The sequence below is a fragment of the Labrus bergylta genome, chromosome 8 (assembly GCF_963930695.1).
Source record: "Labrus bergylta chromosome 8, fLabBer1.1, whole genome shotgun sequence".
NCBI lineage: Eukaryota > Metazoa > Chordata > Actinopteri > Labriformes > Labridae > Labrus > Labrus bergylta.
Window position 1 is genome coordinate 4,363,127 of NC_089202.1, and position 21,362 is coordinate 4,384,488.

General features: G+C 39.7%; 2 protein-coding genes and 1 non-coding gene across 4 annotated transcripts; all 3 read right to left on the bottom strand.

Annotated features, from left to right (window-relative positions):
* Positions 1 to 440: 440 nt before the first annotated feature.
* LOC109984840 (ATPase family AAA domain containing 2) lies at positions 441 to 16,415 on the bottom strand. Of its 2 annotated transcripts, XM_020634989.3 has the most exons (30): positions 16,024 to 16,415; positions 14,394 to 14,548; positions 13,775 to 13,830; positions 13,463 to 13,640; positions 13,174 to 13,261; positions 13,004 to 13,085; positions 12,523 to 12,690; positions 12,217 to 12,337; positions 11,980 to 11,994; positions 9,829 to 9,930; positions 8,994 to 9,102; positions 8,668 to 8,783; positions 8,178 to 8,352; positions 7,954 to 8,042; positions 7,044 to 7,203; positions 6,781 to 6,871; positions 6,344 to 6,521; positions 6,089 to 6,225; positions 5,755 to 5,887; positions 5,240 to 5,426; positions 4,407 to 4,592; positions 4,170 to 4,305; positions 3,712 to 3,908; positions 3,410 to 3,569; positions 3,170 to 3,292; positions 2,637 to 2,798; positions 1,874 to 2,551; positions 1,532 to 1,665; positions 1,211 to 1,339; positions 441 to 1,094 (listed from the first exon to the last, which is right to left on the bottom strand). In XM_020634989.3, the coding sequence occupies exons 1-30, from the start codon at positions 16,240 to 16,242 to the stop codon at positions 1,062 to 1,064; spliced, it is 4,497 nt and encodes a 1,498-aa protein (XP_020490645.2). In that variant the 5' UTR covers positions 16,243 to 16,415; the 3' UTR covers positions 441 to 1,061. The 2 variants fall into 2 exon arrangements, with proteins under 2 accessions (XP_020490645.2, XP_020490662.2); XM_020635006.3 differs by lacking the exon at positions 11,980 to 11,994.
* On the bottom strand, positions 4,982 to 5,116 carry LOC114920358 (small nucleolar RNA SNORA5). The gene has a single exon (XR_003808684.1). It is a non-coding gene; the product is annotated as a small nucleolar RNA SNORA5 (small nucleolar RNA).
* Positions 16,416 to 16,828: 413 nt separating the features above from the next.
* On the bottom strand, positions 16,829 to 21,132 carry psma2a (proteasome 20S subunit alpha 2a). Its single transcript, XM_020635178.3, has 8 exons — positions 21,013 to 21,132; positions 20,446 to 20,522; positions 19,415 to 19,547; positions 18,919 to 19,041; positions 18,641 to 18,722; positions 18,183 to 18,256; positions 17,905 to 17,962; positions 16,829 to 17,794 (listed from the first exon to the last, which is right to left on the bottom strand). Exons 1-8 carry the CDS (start codon positions 21,051 to 21,053, stop codon positions 17,678 to 17,680), a joined length of 705 nt encoding a protein of 234 aa, XP_020490834.1. The 5' UTR covers positions 21,054 to 21,132; the 3' UTR covers positions 16,829 to 17,677.
* Between the last annotated feature and the right edge of the window lie 230 nt (positions 21,133 to 21,362).

The window sequence follows — 21,362 nt, forward strand, 5'->3', positions numbered from 1 at the left end:
TAACTTCTGTACAGTTTATTTTAAATCACTTAGCTGTTACTACAACTTATTTATTTTTACTTTTCTACTCTTTTTTTCTTATAATGATATTCTATTTTATATATAATTTTAACTTTTTATTTGTAGAAGCTGACTCAGGGAGAAACACACAAGAATTCCAATGTACCTGTACTGTCCTGTACCTGTGAAAATGCCAATAAACATCTATTCTATTCTAGACAAGGGATCAGTGTATGGCTTCTATTAAATATCTGGGCTGTATAGGCAGATTTGAAAAAGGCCAAGAAGTACAGGATAAACCCATTTACTGACTTTAAGTCCCTAGATCTGAGAAAATTTTTGATGCCTAAATTCTCAAAAATTAACTTTGTAATCCTCCAACATTTGTTAGGTTGTTAAAAACATTGCTGTCACTGGACAAAACAAGATACCTGAAGGGATGCCACTTCCATTTCCTTATTTTATTTTACTTTTTACACAGCTAATGTAGGTACAAAATTAGTATTTTCACAAAATCATAAATTATGGGCTCTAGGCCAGGGATGCATCTTCATTCTTTTTTCACCACACCAATGTTTTCTCAACCAGTCAAGGCTTCAAACTATCAACTAGGCACATGTCACACATGACATGTCTTTCAAAGTCAAGCACAACACATGTTTACATACATACACACACATATGGGGAAAAACTTGTTGCAGCACACAAACAGGAGTTAAGAGAAATCCTGATAATTTCTAATACAAATGTCATGCACACTGTAGAGGTCCATTGAATCAGGGATTCATACGCTCTGGAAAATATCACTTTATGCTTTGACATAACTCATTTTCTACTACTAACAGTTGTAGTCTTAATCTTAAGTACAAAAAAAGACACCTGGTGATATTTAGAGAAAAACATTTAATTAAATATAGACAGAAGAGGTAATATGAAGTTTGTTAGCTAATACTCAAATAGAAGTGCCTGTAGATATCTATGAAAATAGAACCAGTGTTTGTATATTTACAAAGAGGGTGATGAGTGTCATTTAAAAATGGTCACATTTTCCTCTAGAAGGGTCAACAGAAGTCTTCAATCTCTTGTTCCAGCTCCTAATTCAGATGAGAAGACCAGTAGAGGACAATAGATTAGATACATGGAAGCAGTCCAGACGAACAAACCATCTACTAAATGTTACCAGTTTGTACCAGTTCAAACCAATACCAACCTGTGTTAGTGCAGTTTTGTTGTAGTCTCGCCTGTGTCTGTAGATGCTCTGGCAGAGTAGAGCATAAAGTTTCTCCAGCTTGTAGACCTCGTAGCCTTCAGTCTTTGACACAACTTTCTCCAACAGCTCCTGAGAGTCGGGCAGAAAAGAGTGGAACGATGAGCAGATTACATTATTACTTGTCTAACTTCTTACTCTCCTGTGGGGAAAAAGTCTGAGTGCAGGATGAGAAAATAAAAATGTTATGTTACCGCAGAAAGTAAGGACAAGACATTAAAATAATACAGAAAATAAGACGGACAACCATGATATCATACACACCTTTAATTTGTCTCTATCCACCACCAGAAGAGGAGTTTCTTGGTCCAGGATCTGCAGAGCTTTGTCCACGTCTATCATCTGCTGCTGCAACACTGTGTTTTTTAGGGCGCGAGTAATGCGCCTTACACACCGCTCTGACACAAAAAAACACACACACCAAGTGTTAAAACTGCTATAAATGATGACAATCTGCTGATTTATTCACGTTGACACATTGGCTACATCTCACGATCTGATGAACAGTCCTTTAACTTTCTTGTGCTCAGGTTTAAGTGATTTAAATGAGTGTTTTTTCCACTTTAATGTTAAGTGCAAGTCTTTATGAAAGTTTAAATATCCAACCTGCTCCTGTGTCCTCCTCTCCTCTGATAGCTGCAGGAGTTTCTGTTGCTTCCATCTCCATTGGGCTGCTCTCCTCTGCCTCCACTGAAGTGAATTCATGGTTGCTCCCATTATCTGTCTCCATTACAGTTTTACACTTGTCAGTCTCAGCTTTGGTCAGCTTTTGGCTACTAGTTTGCTCCCTCTTCTCTGTGATGGATTGATCCTGGGTATCTCCTTCTGCCTCAGTGTGGCTATCCTTATTAGTGTTCACTGAAGTGGTTTCACTTTTATCATTTTCTGCCTCTTTCAACAATGTGTTTTCCTCTGACTGTCTTTGTTGATCTGTAACAGTTTCCTCCTCCTTTTCTCGTTCATCCTGCATCTTGTCTTCATTTTTTGATTTCTCTGTTTCACACACAGACACCTCATCTTCAGCAGCTTGACTCATCTCCTCGCTTCCCTCCTGAGCTGGTGCAGACCCAGGCTCTACATCAACCACCATCTGATCCTCCTGATCCCTCTCTTTAACCTCTACTCCTTCTCCTGTCTCAACCTCCTCCTCATCATCCCCATCTTCCTCTTCGTCATCAGACCCCAAGTGTGCATCCTCTCTGGATGTGTGAGGAGAGGACGAAGACTTCTTCTTAGCGTAGACGCCTGAGGACCAGCGACTCCTCCGCCTTTTCTTCTTTTGCACTAATGTGACAAAAAAGGAGTGAGTATATATTTCATATTATTTTATTAAAAACATTACATTTCTGTCTAATCTTGTAGTCTTCACCTGAGTTTTTAAGAACTGCAGGAATGGAGGCACTTGTAGTTGGAGTAACAGCAGCTGTGGGTCTGGCCTGCTCTCTTTGTGGGGTCATTTCATCAGCAGGAGGTTTGGGCAGTTTGGGCAGGACGTGGTAAAAGGACGGAGCAAATCGGACCGTAGCGCAATCTGTGGTGGCCAAAAGAGAAAGCAAATGTTGTTGTTTAAAAAAAAGAGAAGAAAAGATAATTCTACAACATGAAACTGTTTAATTCCACCGTAACAAATTTCAAACTGTGAAACTGAAGTTTTAATTTAATAGTGCAGTCTTGTTATATATTAAAATGGAGTAGCCAATATACACAAGCTTTTATTACTTCAGTATAATGTGATGTGACCTGAATGACAAAGCTGGTCAGTCAGCAAAGAGGAAAATTATTTACTGGTGGTAACATCACATTCTGTTCTACCCTGGTTAATATATTACAGTTTGGTCTACACAGGGTGTCAGTGTTATCAAAACAATCTTATAACTATATGCACAAATACACAACATCCACCTCTTGTGCTCCGCGACACTTTGATCTCCTCACAAATCTTCTCAAAATCTTCATCCAGTTCATCTCTAATGATAGCATGCACCGTGTCCTTCAACGCACATGCTCTGTGGCGGATCTGACGGTCTGGAGGAGAAGCACAGAGCCACAGATAAGTAAAACAGAAATTTAAATTAGAAATCTGTCTAATTCTACTAATAAGTACTGATAGGTATTAAGACTGTGAATTTTCTTTGTGCTAACCTGAGGGGTCTCTGTCTGGGTTGTACTCGAGGGCATTCTGCCAGATAAGGTCCACATCCTGAAGGAACTCTTTGACTGTCGCAAACTTATGGAGGTCAACATTGGAGAGGACTGTCGACAGGTCCATTGGCTTCTTGATCACCTCTGCGTAATCTGGCACCTGAAACACATGAATAAGAGGCGGCTTTGAGTACAACTATGTGTTAAAGTGATCAATCTGATCACCACTTTAACTTCAGACATTATTCTCACTGCTTTATTAAGACAGTAAATGACGTAACTGAAGTTGGTGTAACAGCTACCTCTTCTAAATCCACAGGCTTCGTAAAAGCCTTGAAACGTTTATCCAGTGACAGGCGGTTGGTGACATCACGTAGAAAGAGACGGAGCTCCCTGAGGGTATCTTCCTCCTGCTCCTCCAGTCTCTGGGTCTCCTCTTCTGTCAGCTGACGTCGGGGAGGCGCTGGGGCAACAGGAAGCACCTCCAGGGCTCTGAGCACTGAAGTGAATTGGAGGGTTAATAGATGCACACAGTTGAGGAAGGAGTTGATATAAACATAGAAATCAGATGTAAGCAAATTTAACCTCAGGATCTCTAAAATCCCCTCATATCATTAATGAAAAAGTTTACATCAAGTACAAACCCTTTACACTGCCATGCTTACTGTCAGCTTAAAGAGCACAACAGCTTAATTCAACTACAGATCCCACAAAGCTAGCCTGGATCTGTATTTTACTGAAGCATTCTTCTATTTCTCACCAGCTTTCTTTTTAGAGGAGGGGGCCTTGGCAGCCTGATTGAGGATCAAATCCTCAAAGAAGTTTCTTCTTTCTCTATTGGTTGGGACCTGGACATGGAAAACCTCTCCATACTCCACTCGAAACAACTCCTGCACCTGAGTTGAGAAAAATTAGAGAAAACTTGATAAAAACTTTCTTGACTGTCAGAGGGAGCTGTGTTCAATGCTCTAATGCAACACCTCTCTTCTTTCCGTACCTCCACACTGAGTTGTTCATATTGCAGGCTACATGTAGCCAGAAGCAGTATTGGTGCAAAGGCAGGGATTGAGCTGAGCAGGCTGAGGAAGGTGGCTTTTAAAGCCGGACCCACAGTTTCCCACCACTGTCCAATGTGAGGGATGTACAGGATACTGGGGGACGTCCTCTTGGCTTCAACAAAAATCTGCAAAAACACACGATACATACATGAAACACACATCAATTTACTGTACACACATATATACAGTATATCTAAAAGTTGGAGCAAATCTACAGAGAAGCATAGAGAACAGCTGCATGTTCACACGACATGAAGAAGGCTCAATAAAAACTAATGAACAAATTAACCTAAGGAAATGTTTTAGTTTTGTTTGACTAAAGTTAAAGAGATAACTAGTTTGACCTCACACATTGATGATGAATGATTTAAGTCTTTTTAAAGCAACTAATGAATACAATAACAATTTTTGAATTACAGAATACATCAAAAATCCAGATGTGTATGATTTTTCATCCTGTGTAAATGTAAAGTTAAAACTCTATATCTCTGCCATGGTCATGGCCCGTTCAAGTTTTTGTCTGTAGTACATATTTATCCCCACTCCCCACAATGTAAGGAGGTGGGGCCCATGAACTACAGTTTCTGTGGCAGCCATTTTGGCCAGTGAGGTCCACCAAAGAGGACACACTGAATTTGACAAGGCTGCAAGAGTGACTTCCAGGAGTCCACCTCATTTCTGTGCAATAATGTCCTGAACTGAAATGTAGTTAAATATGTGCATGAATAATAACATACCTGTGTATTATTTTTAGAATCAGTGTCTTATTTACCTGAGCACAAGTCTCTTCTGGTGCAGTAGCACTAGCTCCAAACAGCACGGCCATGTCCAGTGTATACACAGTGAATTTCTCCAGAGCGTGAAGGAGAGCAGGAGCTAGGTGTGCGCTCTGACCTGAGCCCGGTCTGCCCTGCAACAGCAGTCTGGGTCGATAGGAGGTTGGATGGCTCAGGACACTCCTACACAAGGAGACATACAGAGATGCATGGAAAGTTAAAGTGATTCCATAAAGTGACGGAAACATTCAGATCTATTTCCATTGAATTTTTCAGGGCTCAGTAATCTGCCTGAAAGAAATACAAAAAAAGTCACTGTGTCACTGGGACACAGAATGGCTCACAGCTAAGATTTAGGGAGACAAGTTTAATAACTCCAAAGTGTAAACTACCCAGGTGAGTGTTACCCATATATAGAACTATGATTTAGATTGGATTTAAAAAAATATATTAAAAAACAATATCAAAGAATAAATAGTTTGAAAAACTCTTTTGTGACTGTCTCACCAACCTGCTGAAGTTTAGGAGTCCATTGGCAGCAGGTGTTTTGAGTTGGGAGAGAGAGGTCTGTCCACCAGGGAGGACCCCTGACTCCTCATCCTCACTGAACATCAGATCATCCTCAGACACACCACAGCCCACATCTGGAGACAAACAAACAAGCAGACACATTACAGCTGTTACTCCTGATAGCTGACTCGTGCTCCAATAAGGAAAATGAATACTCCACACACTTTGGGAAAATAGAGTATTATGCATAAAAATAAATGAAAAAAATACATGATCATGAAAACAGAGGCCATGTCTGAATGCACAACAGACCAACAAAGATAAAGAGACTGTACCTTGTTCCCTCCTCCTCTTCAAGCCCTGCTCAGCATGTGGAAACACTCTGCTGACTGTGGTCAGGATGTTCTGCAGGGCAGCGCTCAGCAGAGGACGAATGGCCGGTATCAGGGCTTTGGCTGGTGACACTACTGCCCTGAGGATCACCATCAGCACAATAGGTACATAAGAACCAGGCAACTTGAACAAATGGTACAGTCCAAATCAAGGGATGGCACTAAATAAAAATATACTTCAGTTTTATTTGGTCATACCTCTGAGCAGCAGGCACCATCTTGGACATGGCACACATGAAGTCTTTGTTAGTGATAGCGATTGAGTTGACATCGAGCACAAGTTTCTGTGATGAGGAATAGATCTGTGGATAGCGGCGTCGCAGTGCACACAGAGCAGCCTCTGAACACACTGCCTTTATGTCTGCTCCACAATAACCTGGCATGAGGAGAGAAAGACACGTTGTTGTGATCACACTGTGATCATATGAATAAAATCCCTGCTTCTGTGCTTCACTTACAATTGCTATTGCTATTAGAGTCTGAAAAACAAATGCTTTTTCCATGCCCTTTTTTCAATGCTTATCACGACCTGTAAATGAGTCAAACCAAATGCTATAGTTATCCATGCTTTAAAGGAAGCCTGAGTTCAGAAAGGTGTATCATTTACAAACTGTTAATGTATTTTACATACATACCAACACATTTATCTGCCAACTCTTCCAGAAAAATGTCAGAAGGTGGTGGAGTCCACTGTCTCGTATGGATCTTCAGAATGTCCTTCCTTGCCTGACATACAACATAAGATCACAGAGTTTTTGGTGTTGGTCGAAGATGAAAACCTTACATTTCAAGCCCAATAAGATTATGTGACTGCCATCCGATTGGATGGCAATCATCATGCCAATCGGTCTGCTGTATTATCTTTGATTGGCTTGAACGGGCATCTCCAGTTCCTCACCTCTCTGTCCGGCAGGCCGAATAGGAACTCTCTGTCGAAGCGTCCAGGTCTCCTCAGAGCTGGGTCAATGGAGTCCAGTCTGTTTGTAGCTCCGATCACAACAACCTCTCCTCTTCCATCTAATCCATCCATGAGAGCCAGCAGTGTTGACACAATGGAGCTACATAAACAGAAAGATGTGGTTTTAAACTTATTTTTTCAAGTGTCCTTGGGAAGGCCCTGAACCCCAAACTGTGGAGTGTGAGTGTGTATGAATGGATTAGCTGATACTGCAATCAGTGTGTTATTGTGGTGGGACCTGTGCTGTAAAATGCGCTAAACAAGCTCAAGTTAATTTACCATCGGAAAATAAAAAAGTATTTTCATGAAATCGTAATAATGCAGGGCTCGACATTATACCTGGCCCGCTGGCCCGGACTCTGTCAATCATTCGTCCGGGCCAGCGGGCCAGTTATAATGTCGAGCTGATTGCACGTTCAAAGTAAAGATCTAAGGATGAAGAGTTTCTCACAGAAGAAAGGAAAGAAAGATGATCATAACAATTCCAGATCTGTCACAGCCTCATAAATATCAGATTAAGTAGACTCTTAAGTTACCAGCATGGTGAATAAACATGAACACATAAATATAAGAAAAATACACAATATTTGTATAATTAGAGCTCAATTAATTAAATAAAAGTTGTAATTTACTCTAGCATCTGAATGGTTCAAGAGTAAATTGGTGACTTTAATTTTTCAACGTTCCTGGGCCAGCGGTTACAATGGTCGGGCCAGTGATCTTTGAAAACCAGTGGTCAGGAGGGTGAAGGCTATATGCAGAATGAAAACTACTTCCACTTTGTACTCTCTAACTTCAGTATAATCATCACACACATACTATAGAAAGTAAGAGCAGGAGGGCTGCTCACCTGTGGATCTGGTCCTGACGACTGGATCTGACTGGAGCCAAACCATCAATCTCATCAAAGAATATGATGGACGGACGCATCTGGTAAGCCTAGGATCAGTTCAAGAGTATCAGTTACACGCTTCATTACCTATAGCACTGATGAGATTTTAATGAACAGACTTTTACTCAGTTTAATGTAAATCGCAAATGAATAGTTTGGGTAAGGAGCTTAGTTTGGTTTACCTGATCAAAAAGCAGTCGTAGCTGTCTCTCTGATTCTCCCACCCACTTGCTAAGGCAGTCCGCTCCTTTCCTCATAAAGAAAGACACCTTTCTTTCGTCCTGACTGCACTCATTGGCCAGCGCTCTGGCTACAAGGGTTTTTCCTGTGCCTGGAGGACCGTAAAATAGACAACCCCTAAAGACAAGAGGAAACATGACAACGGCCAAAAGTGGGTATTATTGGTCTGTGTAAATGTCACATAAATGTCACAAAGCCTGAGGCTGCAAGAAGAAAACCAAGACATGGAAACAGTTAGCAAGTTTTTACCTCAAATTTAAAAGAGAGGATTCTGTTTGTCTGGCCATGTAAAAAAACACTACTCTACCGTTCTTTGCTATATTTCTTCTCATGTCTGATCATCACTGACCATAAATATAATTATAAATAGGAAATTGACAGAATTCAGCCTATGCGATGGAGAACTTAAATCCTTGCAAACACATTGTTTACCTTGGAGGTTGTATCTTGAATCTCTCAAAGACTTCCGGGTAGAGCAGAGGGAAGACCACCATTTCCTTCAGCGCTGAGATGTGCCTGCTCAAACCTCCGATGCTTTCAAAACGCACCTGGATGACAAGTAGAGTCGTGTTTGGATTGTTTTTTCACATTATTACAAATGTCATTAATGTGTCAGTGAAACACAAACTCTTCTAGATTTCTCCTCTTTCACTATAATTCAATATCATTCAGTAAATCTCGTAACTTTTTTTAAACTCTCTGTAGTGCCTTTATACTGTCTTGTACTCTGGATGAAATATTCAGGCCAGTCAAGTTACCGTCTTGTCTATTTGCATGGGGTCCACATCAGCGAGGCTCGCTCCGATTTTCATGCGGTCCTTGTGGATCCCCAGCAGGTCTTCTTTCACAAGGTTCATAGGCAGACATCTGGAGGAAAAAACATTTAGACACTTTTAAGATTCAAGGCGTTATTTCCAGGAGGGATTTTTATAATAATAAAGACATACTTCATAAAAATATAAATACTATTCCATAGTGTTCACTGAAAGTTGTCATTGTAACAGGAGACCATTACACTAAGGGTTGTTTAAAGGCTTTCTGTGTGATTTTTCACACTTCAATATAATAGAAATCAAGTATATCATAATAACTGTGAGTCATGACTGTCTACAATGGGTGTAACACTCTAGTCCCACTGTCTGTGATGTTTTCAGAGTCCTATCTTCAGTTTGTTTACATCACCGGGACTGCGACTGACTCCTCCCCTCACGTATAAAAGTTGTTTAATTGAGGGACTAGAGAAAAGAAAAATAACATACTGTACTCACTGGTTAACTGTGTTTCTAGATCACGCTCATTTCAGGTAAATTTACATGCAGTGTGAAGATACGAGCATAACAAAGATCGCTAGCATTGGCATGCTAACACAACAATGCAGACCAAGTTGTTTTGGTTTCATGCTGGTGCTCAAGGGCGACATCTACTGGATCAAAAAAAAAAAATCACATAAAGCCTTTAAGTCATTGGTTCATCCACCTTTACATCAATAGAGGCACATCAGTAAAAACCCTTTGTGTTTCCCTCGTGCTCAAAAGCACTGCTGTCATCATCTTTTACCTGTAACCTGTACTGAATGACAGCTGCTGCTCTCACCTGTTGACCGGCCTGCTCCTGTTTTTACTTCTCCGTCTCTGGAATTGCTCTTCGTCTGAAGATGAGGAGGTGGAGTCGCTGCTGTGGATGGCATGTCTCCTCCTGCAAACAATCAAAGCACTATTTAGGTTGTGATTCCTGTAAGCTACATTTTTTGTATTCGTTATTATTCATCCCTCAATGCTAGCGAGTGAAGGTACTTTGTATTTACAAACAACTCTTGACCAATATCAGGACAAAGAAACAAACGGAACATTATTACCAGTCAGTAGTTTATAGGTATTAATGTTTTATGTAAATTCATGTTGGTGACACAGCAGTTATCCTGTGTAAACTAGTGTTTGATTCTGTATTGTATCAAACAGGACTCATCCAACACCTTAAAATGACACTGCCACCATGCATGAATGACACACCAGGTGAGAAACACAGGTTCCCTCTCACAGACCCAAAGCGGTTATTTAAACTTTTTATTCGATTTTTTTTAAGCTTTTGGTTTGATAGAATTATGTATCTATACTTATTTAATTATGAGGCCTTTTCTTTTTGTTTGGCCTTTGCTCTCTTGGGAAATACTTATTTACCGAATGTTTTATAATTAAGAAATGTTTTCCCCCTTCACTATGAGCATCAAACGGAGGATGCTTTCCCTTCTACTTTGTCTGGACACCGGGTAAGGAGGATGTGAGTAAAGGGCACAATACATAGGAGAGAAACATATGAGGCAACATTTTATTATTTTATTATTATTTGAAAAGAGAGCCGGTGACATCAACAGGGCCTGCTGCTGCAAATGCTCTCTCCTCATTGGCTCAGAGAAAAACTATGTGGACATGAGGCCCAATGTGTTATTAGCATTAAGTTATGATTGGTTTCCTTTAATTGTCATTTCTTTGAAACGTGAATACCTGGATTGAGGCAGTCCATGTCTATTATCATTACTTTGCTGTTCCTGCTAATAGCACACGTCGTTTTTTCATTAGTATTGACAACGTAGACACAAGTTGGTTTGAACTATTCTTGTTGTTTTTGCTCCGATTGTTCAACACGAGTCCCGTTCTGCTGGACGTTTCTGCTTGATAAAAGGAAGCTTTTCCTCACCACTGTTGCTTGCTAAGTGCTGTGCTCATGATGGACTACTGGTAGGTCTCTGTAAATAACATGACACAGAGCATGGTCTAGCCCTGTTAAAACTGAATTGGTGCGATATAAATAAAATGAAAACGACTGAGTCTCACACCCATCTGTTGTCTGAGTCTACTCCTGTTGTTTTTTAATTACTAATTAACGTAAAATCCAGTGTATAAGTCGCACCGGTGTATAAGACGCACCCTGTTTTTAAGGTCTCTTTGGGAGAAAAAAAACAAACTTTAAACCGTTTTCCTGCGTGAGGATTTATATTGTGTTCAGTGATGTCTACAACATGCAGTTTCTGTGCAGCTGTGTCGCTCTTTTAGTTCCATCTGTTTTCACTTTCGGGAGTTTGCGCTCCTACTAGCTACAGTACGGTAGTTGAGCTCTCAGCCTGCTGCTGCTGGGAAAGTTGGCAGAGGCACAGATTCCTAGCTTGCAAGTCGCGCTGCCCGACTCAGCTGGTCACTCTTTAACTTTATTATAGGAGTCTTTCAATCAAAAGTGAACTCCACAAGGTTTATTTCCGGAACATTATACCACTGTTTCTGTAAATGCATGATTATGACCTCGTGAGGGAGAAAAGATGTGAAATAAGTCGCGCAGCCAGCCTGGTCTGTGTCGCTGTCTTTCCCAGCACAGCGTGCACTCAGCTTTCAATACACGGGAAACGGGGATGGGTTTTTAATCACTTCAGGTCACAGTGATAGGGGCTGCTGCACCCGCTGTAATGACGGCACGTGTTTCAGTATTTTATACTGGTGTATTGGTCGCACCGGTGTATAAGACGCAGCCAACTTTTAAAACGAAAAAATAGGTATTAAAAGTGCATCTTATACACCGGATCTTACGGTAAGTGCCTTTCCTTGACTTGATCCCAGTGAGGTCTGGTTCACTGTAAACACTTCAACCACAGTGTCTCCCAAGTGTGCTGAACTATCAACAACTACAGTGTCAGCATTCCAAAACAGACTACAAACTAACAATAACACAGACAAGGACAAGCAGTGAGTGTCTTACCTCTCAGAACTACTCCTTAGGTTGGTTAGAAGAGAATCAGGGGGAAAAAATTACAAATTTAGGAACCATTGAGTGGGTGATCCAGGTCTAAGACCACTGTTGCTGACTTCAAAGGCATTTTTAAAAGGATCGTCAAATGTATGAATCAGACTGTCAAGGGTTTCTGAAGAACAAATGACTCCATAGCAGATGTTTTGTTTCAGAGGAAAGGCAGATTAGCTGAAATTTAAAACTCACCTATTGGTTCTTCTTCTGTTGTAGGGGCTCCTGGGGGCTGTGGAGCTGAACCTAAACCTACGCCTGGTCGGAGACGAGTGATCCTTGAAGTACATGCTACGTTTTCTGGGCTCTCTAGGTTCTAAAAAAGAAAAAAGAAGAAAAAAGAAGAAGTCTTATCAAACTCTAATTTATTAGATAAATAAACAGTACAGTACTTAATAAAATAGGCACATGACCAAAAACTCAAAGTGTCAAGTCTCAGTGTTTCAAAGGCTGTATTATCTTCGTTTAAAACCACACTATTAAGTTTAATTGCAGCAGTACCATCCTGTGGAGCCTGGTAGCGAACCACAGTCTTTCGCTGTCTGAAGTCATAGCGTCTCTGATTTTCTTCTTCCTCATCCTCGCCGTCTTCATCATCTTCCTCCTCCTCTTCATCTTCTCCCTCTTCCTCCTCCTCTTCTTCGTGATCCCCCTCGTCCTCATCCCCTCCTGTTATAGGGAAGAAAAGAAGAAACAAACACCATTTGTGTGAACGCCCAGTTTTAGTTTCTGGACTTTTTATTAACTAGAATCATTTTTTAAGTCTGCTCTGCTGAATCTCTGCTGTGACAGCAAAACAATCTAACATGAAGAAACCTTTATGGTGTATGCAAGGCGTTTCTTCTGGCGTTAGTATTAAAGCCCTCAGGTGTATAGAAGTATGTATTCATTTTCTGAACCTCCTGGCCCAAACCAGTATGCCCTGTAGGTATTCCCCATAAGGCTATTTGCCTGATGTTATGATACACCTAATCCAGCTCACCTTGGTTCTCCTCCTCTGTGTCTTTACTCTCAACGTTCGTCCTCAGAGACCTCAGCATCCTGCCCCTGGTGTACATGCCGAGCTGCTCGGACAAAACAGGTTGCTGATAAATTCTCTGTCTTAAAGCTAACAATAGGATTATACAACACAACATTCTTGTGTGTCATCACCTCTTCTTGAGTGTCTCTATCTCTGCTCCTCAGTCTGCGTCTCATCTTCTGCATGTCGTCCATCTTCTGAAGAACAGCTTCAGCAGTGCTGAGGGACAATCAGAGGAGGAAGGTTTTCATCAAACTTTGTCCAAAATATTATAACTCATTTGCTTCAAATCAAATCAATACCCATGATGTATGCTAGTCTGTTGGTGAGAAACTAGGTGGGGTTATGGACTAGCTTCATTTGACCTGAAGCCTCAAGTGAGAATAAAAGAGAAAGTGGAGTAAATATTGTTGAACGCACTTGGTGATGAGTCTGTCATAGAGCACTGACTGGTTCCGGGAATTCAGTCCGTTTCTTGGGATTTGGGAACTTCGTCGCACAGAGCGATTCTCCTCTTCATCCTCCTCCTCTTCAGGGCTTTGTAGGTTAAAGCGACTCCTCTTAGGGGTGGAGGACCCCTCCACTTCATCTGGAACATCTGGAGCATCAGTTGAAAAAGTTAGTTTGAAGCTTAATAGTTGTATATGCCCTTCTTCAAACCAAATGCTGCTGAAAAAAAAAAAAGCTTCAGAGATCATCTCAAAGAAAAACATTTACTGTAGTGAGCTTTACCTGCTTGCTGTTGGCCAATGGATGCTTTTCCATCTCTCTGCAGCCTGGAAGATTTTCTTATAGGAGGAATGACAAAAAAACATTAGATTCTTCTCACAATATTCATTTTATCAATAATCATTATTTGAATGTAAAAAATGTGTAGTTATTTCCACTCAAAAATAATTTATCCCCAATGTATCATTTCTTGATAAAAATGACATCACAGTAAAATATATAGGTTCCAAACAGCAGACAAAAAACATAAACAATTAATGATATTCTTTTGCCAGAGGTTCTTTTTTCATCAAATTTTGCCACAGAAGGTAAGAAACACAAGAGGGTGACTTGCTAAGGTTGATTATGAACATTTTGCTGGAAAGGTTGAAGGGTAAGACAATCCATAAACACATCTCATCTCTCTTAACTTCCAGAAAAACTGATTTTGTAGAAAGATGGTGCTTAAGCGCACATCATGTACATGCAGGGCTTTTAGATGGTAGCAGTAAGAAAAGGAGGACAGACTAACTCAATGCCAAACAATTTAAATCAAAGTAACTGAGGGATCCAACAAAAACAGGCCTTAGAGACCAGCTGGTAAAAAGGGCCAATAACATTAAAGTGGGAGGGCTTGCATTACCTGGTGCACGATCCTCCAATCTTGTCTTCATTCACAGGTGAGCTGGTCTGTGGTTCCATTTCAGCAAAAGAGACCTCTAGTTTAACTCTCTGTCCTCTGGTCCTCAGAGAGTGCTGGAGACCACTTCTCTCATCCTGCTTCATATCAGCATGTCCCTGGTAGAGTCAAATTAAGATTTTATAGTTCACACATTTGAAGGATTGCTAGTTTGAGTTGGAAATTAATCTGGTATAAGTATTTAATCATGGGCACAGATTGAGAATATTTATTGATTTCTACAAAGCTTGAGTCTTAAGTTAATGTACAGTGTGCAAGATAAACAAAGAAAGACTTAACGACACAACTTTCTTTGTAAAAATGTCATAGGTTCATATAGGGCTGGGCCTATGTATATATATTGACTTAGTCTTACTAACCCTATTTAGACTGCCATTTCAAGCCTCAATATTTACAGCCCTGTGATGCGTCTCCTTCAATCTGAATGTTGCAAAGGATTATTTGGGGGACGAAGAGATCCCCCCTCTGTACCATCTTTGGAGGTAGTAACAGAGGGAAGATGGGATCAGCAGAGCCAGCTGGGCAGTGCAGGGATCTGTGTGCAAGTGTAGCACCCATTCGGCTGGTCAATGTGAATTCACAGACTGGGACACCAATATTACGCCGTGGCGGAATCAATATGAATGTAAAAAGACTTGATGACCGCTGAGCTGAATTCTTGTGGAAAAAGCAGTCTGAAAGGGGCTGCTGTCTCTCCCTCTAAGCAAAACTATCTGTACAACAAAATACACAGCTGTTTGTATTATGTTATGCAGGAAAGGGACCTTTTTATTAATTTCACTTCATTTTAGAAGCAATGTTACTTAATGTTATAACTTTTAATTTCACAAATGGGTACCGGTAGTTTATTTATATGTCATTTTTTTCATTTACATGTTGACACCGTGCAGCTGAACCTGTGTTACTGAGGTCCTAGAAGTAAGAAAAAACCTGCTTACTCTCAGAATATATTCAACTAGTGTGTGTTCACCATAAGTTAACAACCCTCCTAAATGTAGATGTTAACACTAAAGCACACTTTTTAATGTGATTTACAGAGTAGGTAAAAAAATATATATTAAGAACTTAAGAGTTCAAGTAAATCAATGAATTAGTACATGCAAATATGAGCTGATCATCCATTGAACAACCTGTACAAATATAACTCCATGAGAGATACTTTATTACATGTTGCTCCTGTAGCATGCTTTAACACAGCGTACTAAACATTAATATAATTTGTTTATTAAGTCATTTTGATGTAAACATTCATTGCAAAATGATTGATTCAAACAGTCTGTTTTTATTTTATTTATTTAATATATTTTTTTTTTAATTATTATTTATTTAATAATTATTATTTATTTTATTTTTTATTCAATCTGTCTGATTCAGGAAAATATCAGTAGAGACTGTGTGTTCTCATTCATAAGAAAGTCAGTAATGTTAATTTGTCATGCTGACAAGACAGCTAGCTAGTTAGCTTAGCTTAGCGTGCTAGTGAGGCTAGCGCATCAAAGTTATGTCCATTTATAGTTTTTACACAAATTGAAGATGTAGCTATCTAAAAGCGCTCTTGGGTGTGTATGCTTACATTATTCGCCGTGGTGTGTTCAGGGCTGCTGAAGCTGTCATCTAGGGCCTGCTGGGAGGACCGCGTCAGGCGGGCGGACTTTCTTTGCGACGCGGGAAGAAGCGACAGAAACTCGGCGCTAGTATCCAACTCCATCGACCTCCTCTTTGGAGTTGTTGCAGCTGAGCCGGCTCCGACACCACCACCACCGCCGCCGCTGCTGCTGCGTAGTATCACCATCTTGACTCCAACCCGGCCTTATACCTTTTAACGAACGACGGAGTACCCGTCACTATTCGGCATCAAATGTTAAACGTTCACGGTACCGCTAACATAGCACAGATAACGGGGAATCGGCACCAGCTGACACTCACACAAGCTCCACACTAAACCCCTTGATTTCTGGCGCCATAAACGTCATCAGGAGGTTGTGAGGTAAGACGCTATTGAGCTACCGCAAGGAAAAATAGATCTTTGCAAATATGATAAATTACGTCAACCAGTCAAATCGATTTGATTTTTGATTACATCAGGTATAGGGCAACATTCAGTGGTAACGGTGCATATAGTTACAATAGTGGTTATTTTACTAATTAAAACGTAACTAAAACGTAACGCAGGCGGAGGAATACCAAAAACATTTGAAAAGGTGTTCCGGTTAATGTTAGAGCGCGCTCAGCTCAAAGGGGCGTACATGCTACAGCTCATCCTGTACACCAACCACGTCTTGACGGGTACATTCGCCAATTAAATACTTATATTTTTGTATATAATATTGCTCTTACTAAACCGTATCGCATACAAATTCAAATCCACAGACTCGACATCAACTCGCCATCTTTTATTTGAATGAGTGACAGATACCAGAGGAGAAAATACAAACTCTAGAACTGATTCTAGCCTGAAAAAAATCAGAGTACATTGTGAAAAACTGCTGTACAAGCAAAAAGAAGCCGACAGTAAAATCTCTTTTTTTTTTTCATTGATTCCTCTCTACCAGCTCAATTTCTTCTTACATCCATACTAGTGTGTTTCTTTTGAAGTGCGGTCAGGAGATTAGAAGGGGAAAAGTTCAGGATGAATAAATTCAACCAGAGACCAGAGCTCTTTTTGGTCCCAAGTAACAAACTGCCTTTTCCTCATTGTAATTTTTCTTTCTCTCTATTAAGACCAGAAGCTCCCCCCCCACCACAATGAATTGAGCATAGAAGGATTCAATGAAAGACTTGAGATTTTACTCATCAGAGCCCACATTCATTTTCATATGCACATTAGCCAACTGCCACATTTCACAGTAGTGAGAAACATATTTGACAACAAACTCAAATTATTCTGTGATAACCTCTTATCAATCATATATCAACTGATGGGGTTCAAACAATGTAGATGTGAGTGGTAGATGTACAGGTTCCTCACGCAAGTCTGTCACTTGAAAAGGTGAGTGAAAAGGTATTTTTCAATATCTCAAAAAAAGGCCTTCTCACTCTGTCAGATTATGTCAGTTATCTTGAATAAAGGGAATTTATTGCAGGTATCATCTCATGTTTTAAGGCAAACACTGTTTACCAAACTAAATGACTATGGTTAACAAAAATGTGGCATGAGACAGTTGGCTACTGTGCAGTTATGTCTTCTTGAATGTGGCCGGAAAGCTCCGTCATCAGGGAGGGTGTGTTCAAGCAATCGCTGCCAGGTAGTCTTTCACCTCCGCTGGGGTAAGTCTTTTGAAGCCGGCCTCATTACAGATCCCCACCTCGATGTTTTCCTCTGTCATCTGACCTTCAAAACTCTCCTGAAACATGAATGTGTGATGAGTGTGAATAAATTTTTTTTAAAGAAGAAACATAGTATCAGTGAGATAAGATTTGAACATCTTAAATATTTTAATAAGGAACAGCGTACCTTCAAGGTCAAGATAGCTGTGTGGATAGCATCTTCCAGTTCCAGGTCATTGTTATACCTGGAGAACAAAAACAAAGTGCTCATTCAGAACTATTGTTGAGTAACTCCATTATTGAACTGAAAGAGCGGTGTCAACACAACATACTAAACGCATCAACCATATGCTATTAATGTGTTCATTAGAGCATGACTGATATGTGATATTTGATACAGAATAGTGGGGGGGATACAATTCACAGATGATCTCTAAGGCAGCCCGTAGAAATGAACAATTGTACCTTTTTTCAAGGAATGTTTTTCCGTTCACGTAGTTCTTCCCCATTGCTGTGGCTTTCCATGCAAAATATGCACCCTGCCAATCAGAAACAGAAGAATAAAGATGAAGCAAGAAAAATTCCTCCGATCAAAAGTCCTAATCAGGCTAAAATTTAAAAACACAGCAGATGAACAGGGACTGGGAAATTTAATGAGCTGACCAAAATGGTCTACTTTAAAAGGTAAGTGGTGAACAGAAGGTAACTACCCTAATTACTCAGAAATGTTAAATCACTGTTATTAATAGTTTGTGTAAGACAATAAACAAGCAGTAATACTTTATTAGCAAGGTGGGATACAACTGCTTTAAAAGATTTATGAAAATAAAAAAATTAATAAACCTTGAGCTTAAAAGAGAACAATAATTGAAAATGTTTTGTTTTTCCCAACCAACAAATTCTTACGTCGGCAAACAACTTACTGAGGGGTCTGACTGGAACAGGTAGGGGCGATCCTCATCCCATCCAGCAATCAGCAATGAAACGCCGAACGGACGTACTCCACTGAAGAAAAGATAAACAAATAAACCAGGACAATTAAAAAAAAGGGTAAGGTGCTTGAAACTGTATTTGAGTGTTTTTATGTATATACAGTGTGTGTGTGTGTGTGTGTGTGTGTGTGTGTGTGTGTGTGTGTGTGTGTGTGTGTGTGTGTGTGTGTGTGTGTGTGTGTGTGTGTGTGTGTGTGTGTGTTACTCACCCAGACTGTGTGTACTCCTGCATGACAGATGCCACTCTTTGGACGAGCTGGCCTGTGGGGATTGGCTCCTGGTAAACCAGAGAATACTGCTGTGCCAATTTACGGGCTCGTCGGACCAAAACCCTGTAAGGATAACACATCTCATTTTCTTTTAGGTTCAATCGGTTTACAAACTCTGGTTGTGTCTGCTGGATTTCTCAGATTCAGAGAAATCAAAGTCCTGATGGATGTTCTATTAAAACCTTGCGCACATAACACATAAATATGCTCTATATTGTACAAAATATTACACAAACATTTATAATAGATTGGATGAAGTTAGAAATATTGCTGCTAAAGGTATTTATGACCAATCAAAGCACAGTTTCTTTCACATTATTCTTTCTTGAATGTATTTGAAGTCTTTGGATAGCACACAGAAAGATGCATTATTTTGACTGAAGTTAACAGAGATCCAGGCTTTCTTTTCTCAGAGATGGAAAAAAAGAATCCCCACCTGTAGTCAGGCCCCATGCCGCTGTAGACCATGCCTATATGTTTGGTGATGGGCTCCACTTTATGGACACTCTGCTCATCATACAGAATCGACTTCTGTTTCTTCTCTGTTGCCAGGACAACGCCATTGGAAGCTGAAAAGACAATATCACAATTAGCCTTCAAAATTCAGACCTCAGGATTATTTGAAAGTCGGTATCAAATAATCAGCTTCTACATAATATGGCGACTGCTCAGGTTGCTGCACCATTTCCTGTTAGGTTTTGCAGCTTTTTTTAGCATGTACAATAAATTCTTCAATATTATGGATACATAGTACTGCATAAAAATGTGAGAAACTGAAGAGTTGTAATACTTTACATTCGTCACACATGTTTTCTTGTTTTAATCTATTTAGAAGAAACTACTCTGAAGTAAGGCTGGGCAATATATCAAGTTTAGATATATCGATATATTTTCAAACAAGATATAAGGTAAGACAATATCTTTAAGATGGATATAGTTTATGTTGCATTAAAATAATGTTATAGAGGTGCCAGGTCACCTTTTTCTCATCTCACTGATGATGACTGACTGTCTGTCCCTCTTAACCCTGCTCCTCCTCTCTCTCTCTTTTACTGTATTTAAGGAACATTTGTATTTTATAATATTACTTTTTAAATTCACAAACAGGTAGTTTATTTTTACATGTGTTTTCACTGTTAATAAAATACATATTGATATATATTGAGTATCGCCATTCAGCTAAACAATATCAAGATATGAGATTTGGTCCATATCGCCCAGCCCTACTCTGAAGGAGCAGAAAAATCAACCAAGATCATTAAAGTTGTTAATTAATCCTCCATTGATGAATGTTATTTAAGTTTTTAATGCTCCTAGACAAACTATTATATACTCTGATAACATAGAGATTATTTCAAATGAATATGATTTATACTCATGTCATGTTTGAAGTGCATTAGGCTTCTTTCTGAAGAACAACACAGTGATGTGAGAAGCAGGTGTCACACTTTGTGTCACACTTTGTACCTTTGATGCCGACTGACGGAGCTCCTGCTGCTACAGCTGCCAACGCGTACTCAATCTGGACCAGTTTACCCGAGGGGCTGCAGGAGGAAACACACCAAGATAAATAACTAGAATACTCTGCGCTTGTTGTTTTGGCAGTGCGGGTTTTGTTTAACTCATGAAGGAGAAACTGAAAGCAAAAGTTAAAACAACCGACTCATCGGAGCTAATGTAGCTAGCCTAGCATGTATGTAGACAGTTAGCAGATACACGGACCCGTTTCGGTCTATTCATGTATTAGCTCACACTTAAAAACAATCCGGTTGATTTGTTTATTGTCGTTAACATGAATGAATAAATTATCTCTTTCATTTAAAACCACAAATCGACATGCTAACGGTTTAAGCTAGCTGATTAACTGAGACGACAATGACAATGCATCAGCTACTCGACTCCTTACATCCGGGTATCCTATGAACTGTGAAAGATTTGCATAACATCTTTCAAGATGAATTATAAACACAACATCTTCCTGGCACAAATCAAGACGCCCGTATCAAGTTTTATGACAAATTAAACAAAGTTTACCTAAATGTGGTGAGTGAGAAACTGTAGCCTCGTTCCGCCATCTTGTTCTTGTTCTTCTACTCTGTGTTGAGTGCAGCCACACAAACACAGTTAAGCCTGTATACTGCCACCATGTGACCGCCACCAGACAAGACAACTTAAACACTTGTACCTTGTGTGTTATTTAAGATTAAGATTTACTTTATTTATTATTATTATTATTATTATTAATAATAATAATATTAATATATATATATTATATTATATATTATTATTATATATTTTATATTATTCTATATATTATTCGTTATTTGTTTATTATAAGGTGTTATCATCAGAGGCGGATTAGCAAACAGTACTTACTTTGATGC

Coding starts and splice junctions, on each gene's coding strand:
- LOC109984840 (XM_020634989.3), bottom strand. CDS start 16,242: ATGGTGATACTACGCAGCAGCAGCGGCGGCGGTGGTGGTGGTGTCGGA. Junction 3,909..4,169: donor CTCCTCTAAAAAGAAAGCTG/GTGAGAAATAGA, acceptor AATTCACTTCAG/TGCTCAGAGCCCTGGAGGTG. Junction 3,293..3,409: donor CCCAGACAGAGACCCCTCAG/GTTAGCACAAAG, acceptor CTTCTCCTCCAG/ACCGTCAGATCCGCCACAGA.
- psma2a (XM_020635178.3), bottom strand. CDS start 21,053: ATGGCGGAACGAGGCTACAGTTTCTCACTCACCACATTTAG. Junction 17,963..18,182: donor AAAACATTCCTTGAAAAAAG/GTACAATTGTTC, acceptor TTTGTTCTCCAG/GTATAACAATGACCTGGAAC. Junction 17,795..17,904: donor CAGCTATCTTGACCTTGAAG/GTACGCTGTTCC, acceptor TTCATGTTTCAG/GAGAGTTTTGAAGGTCAGAT.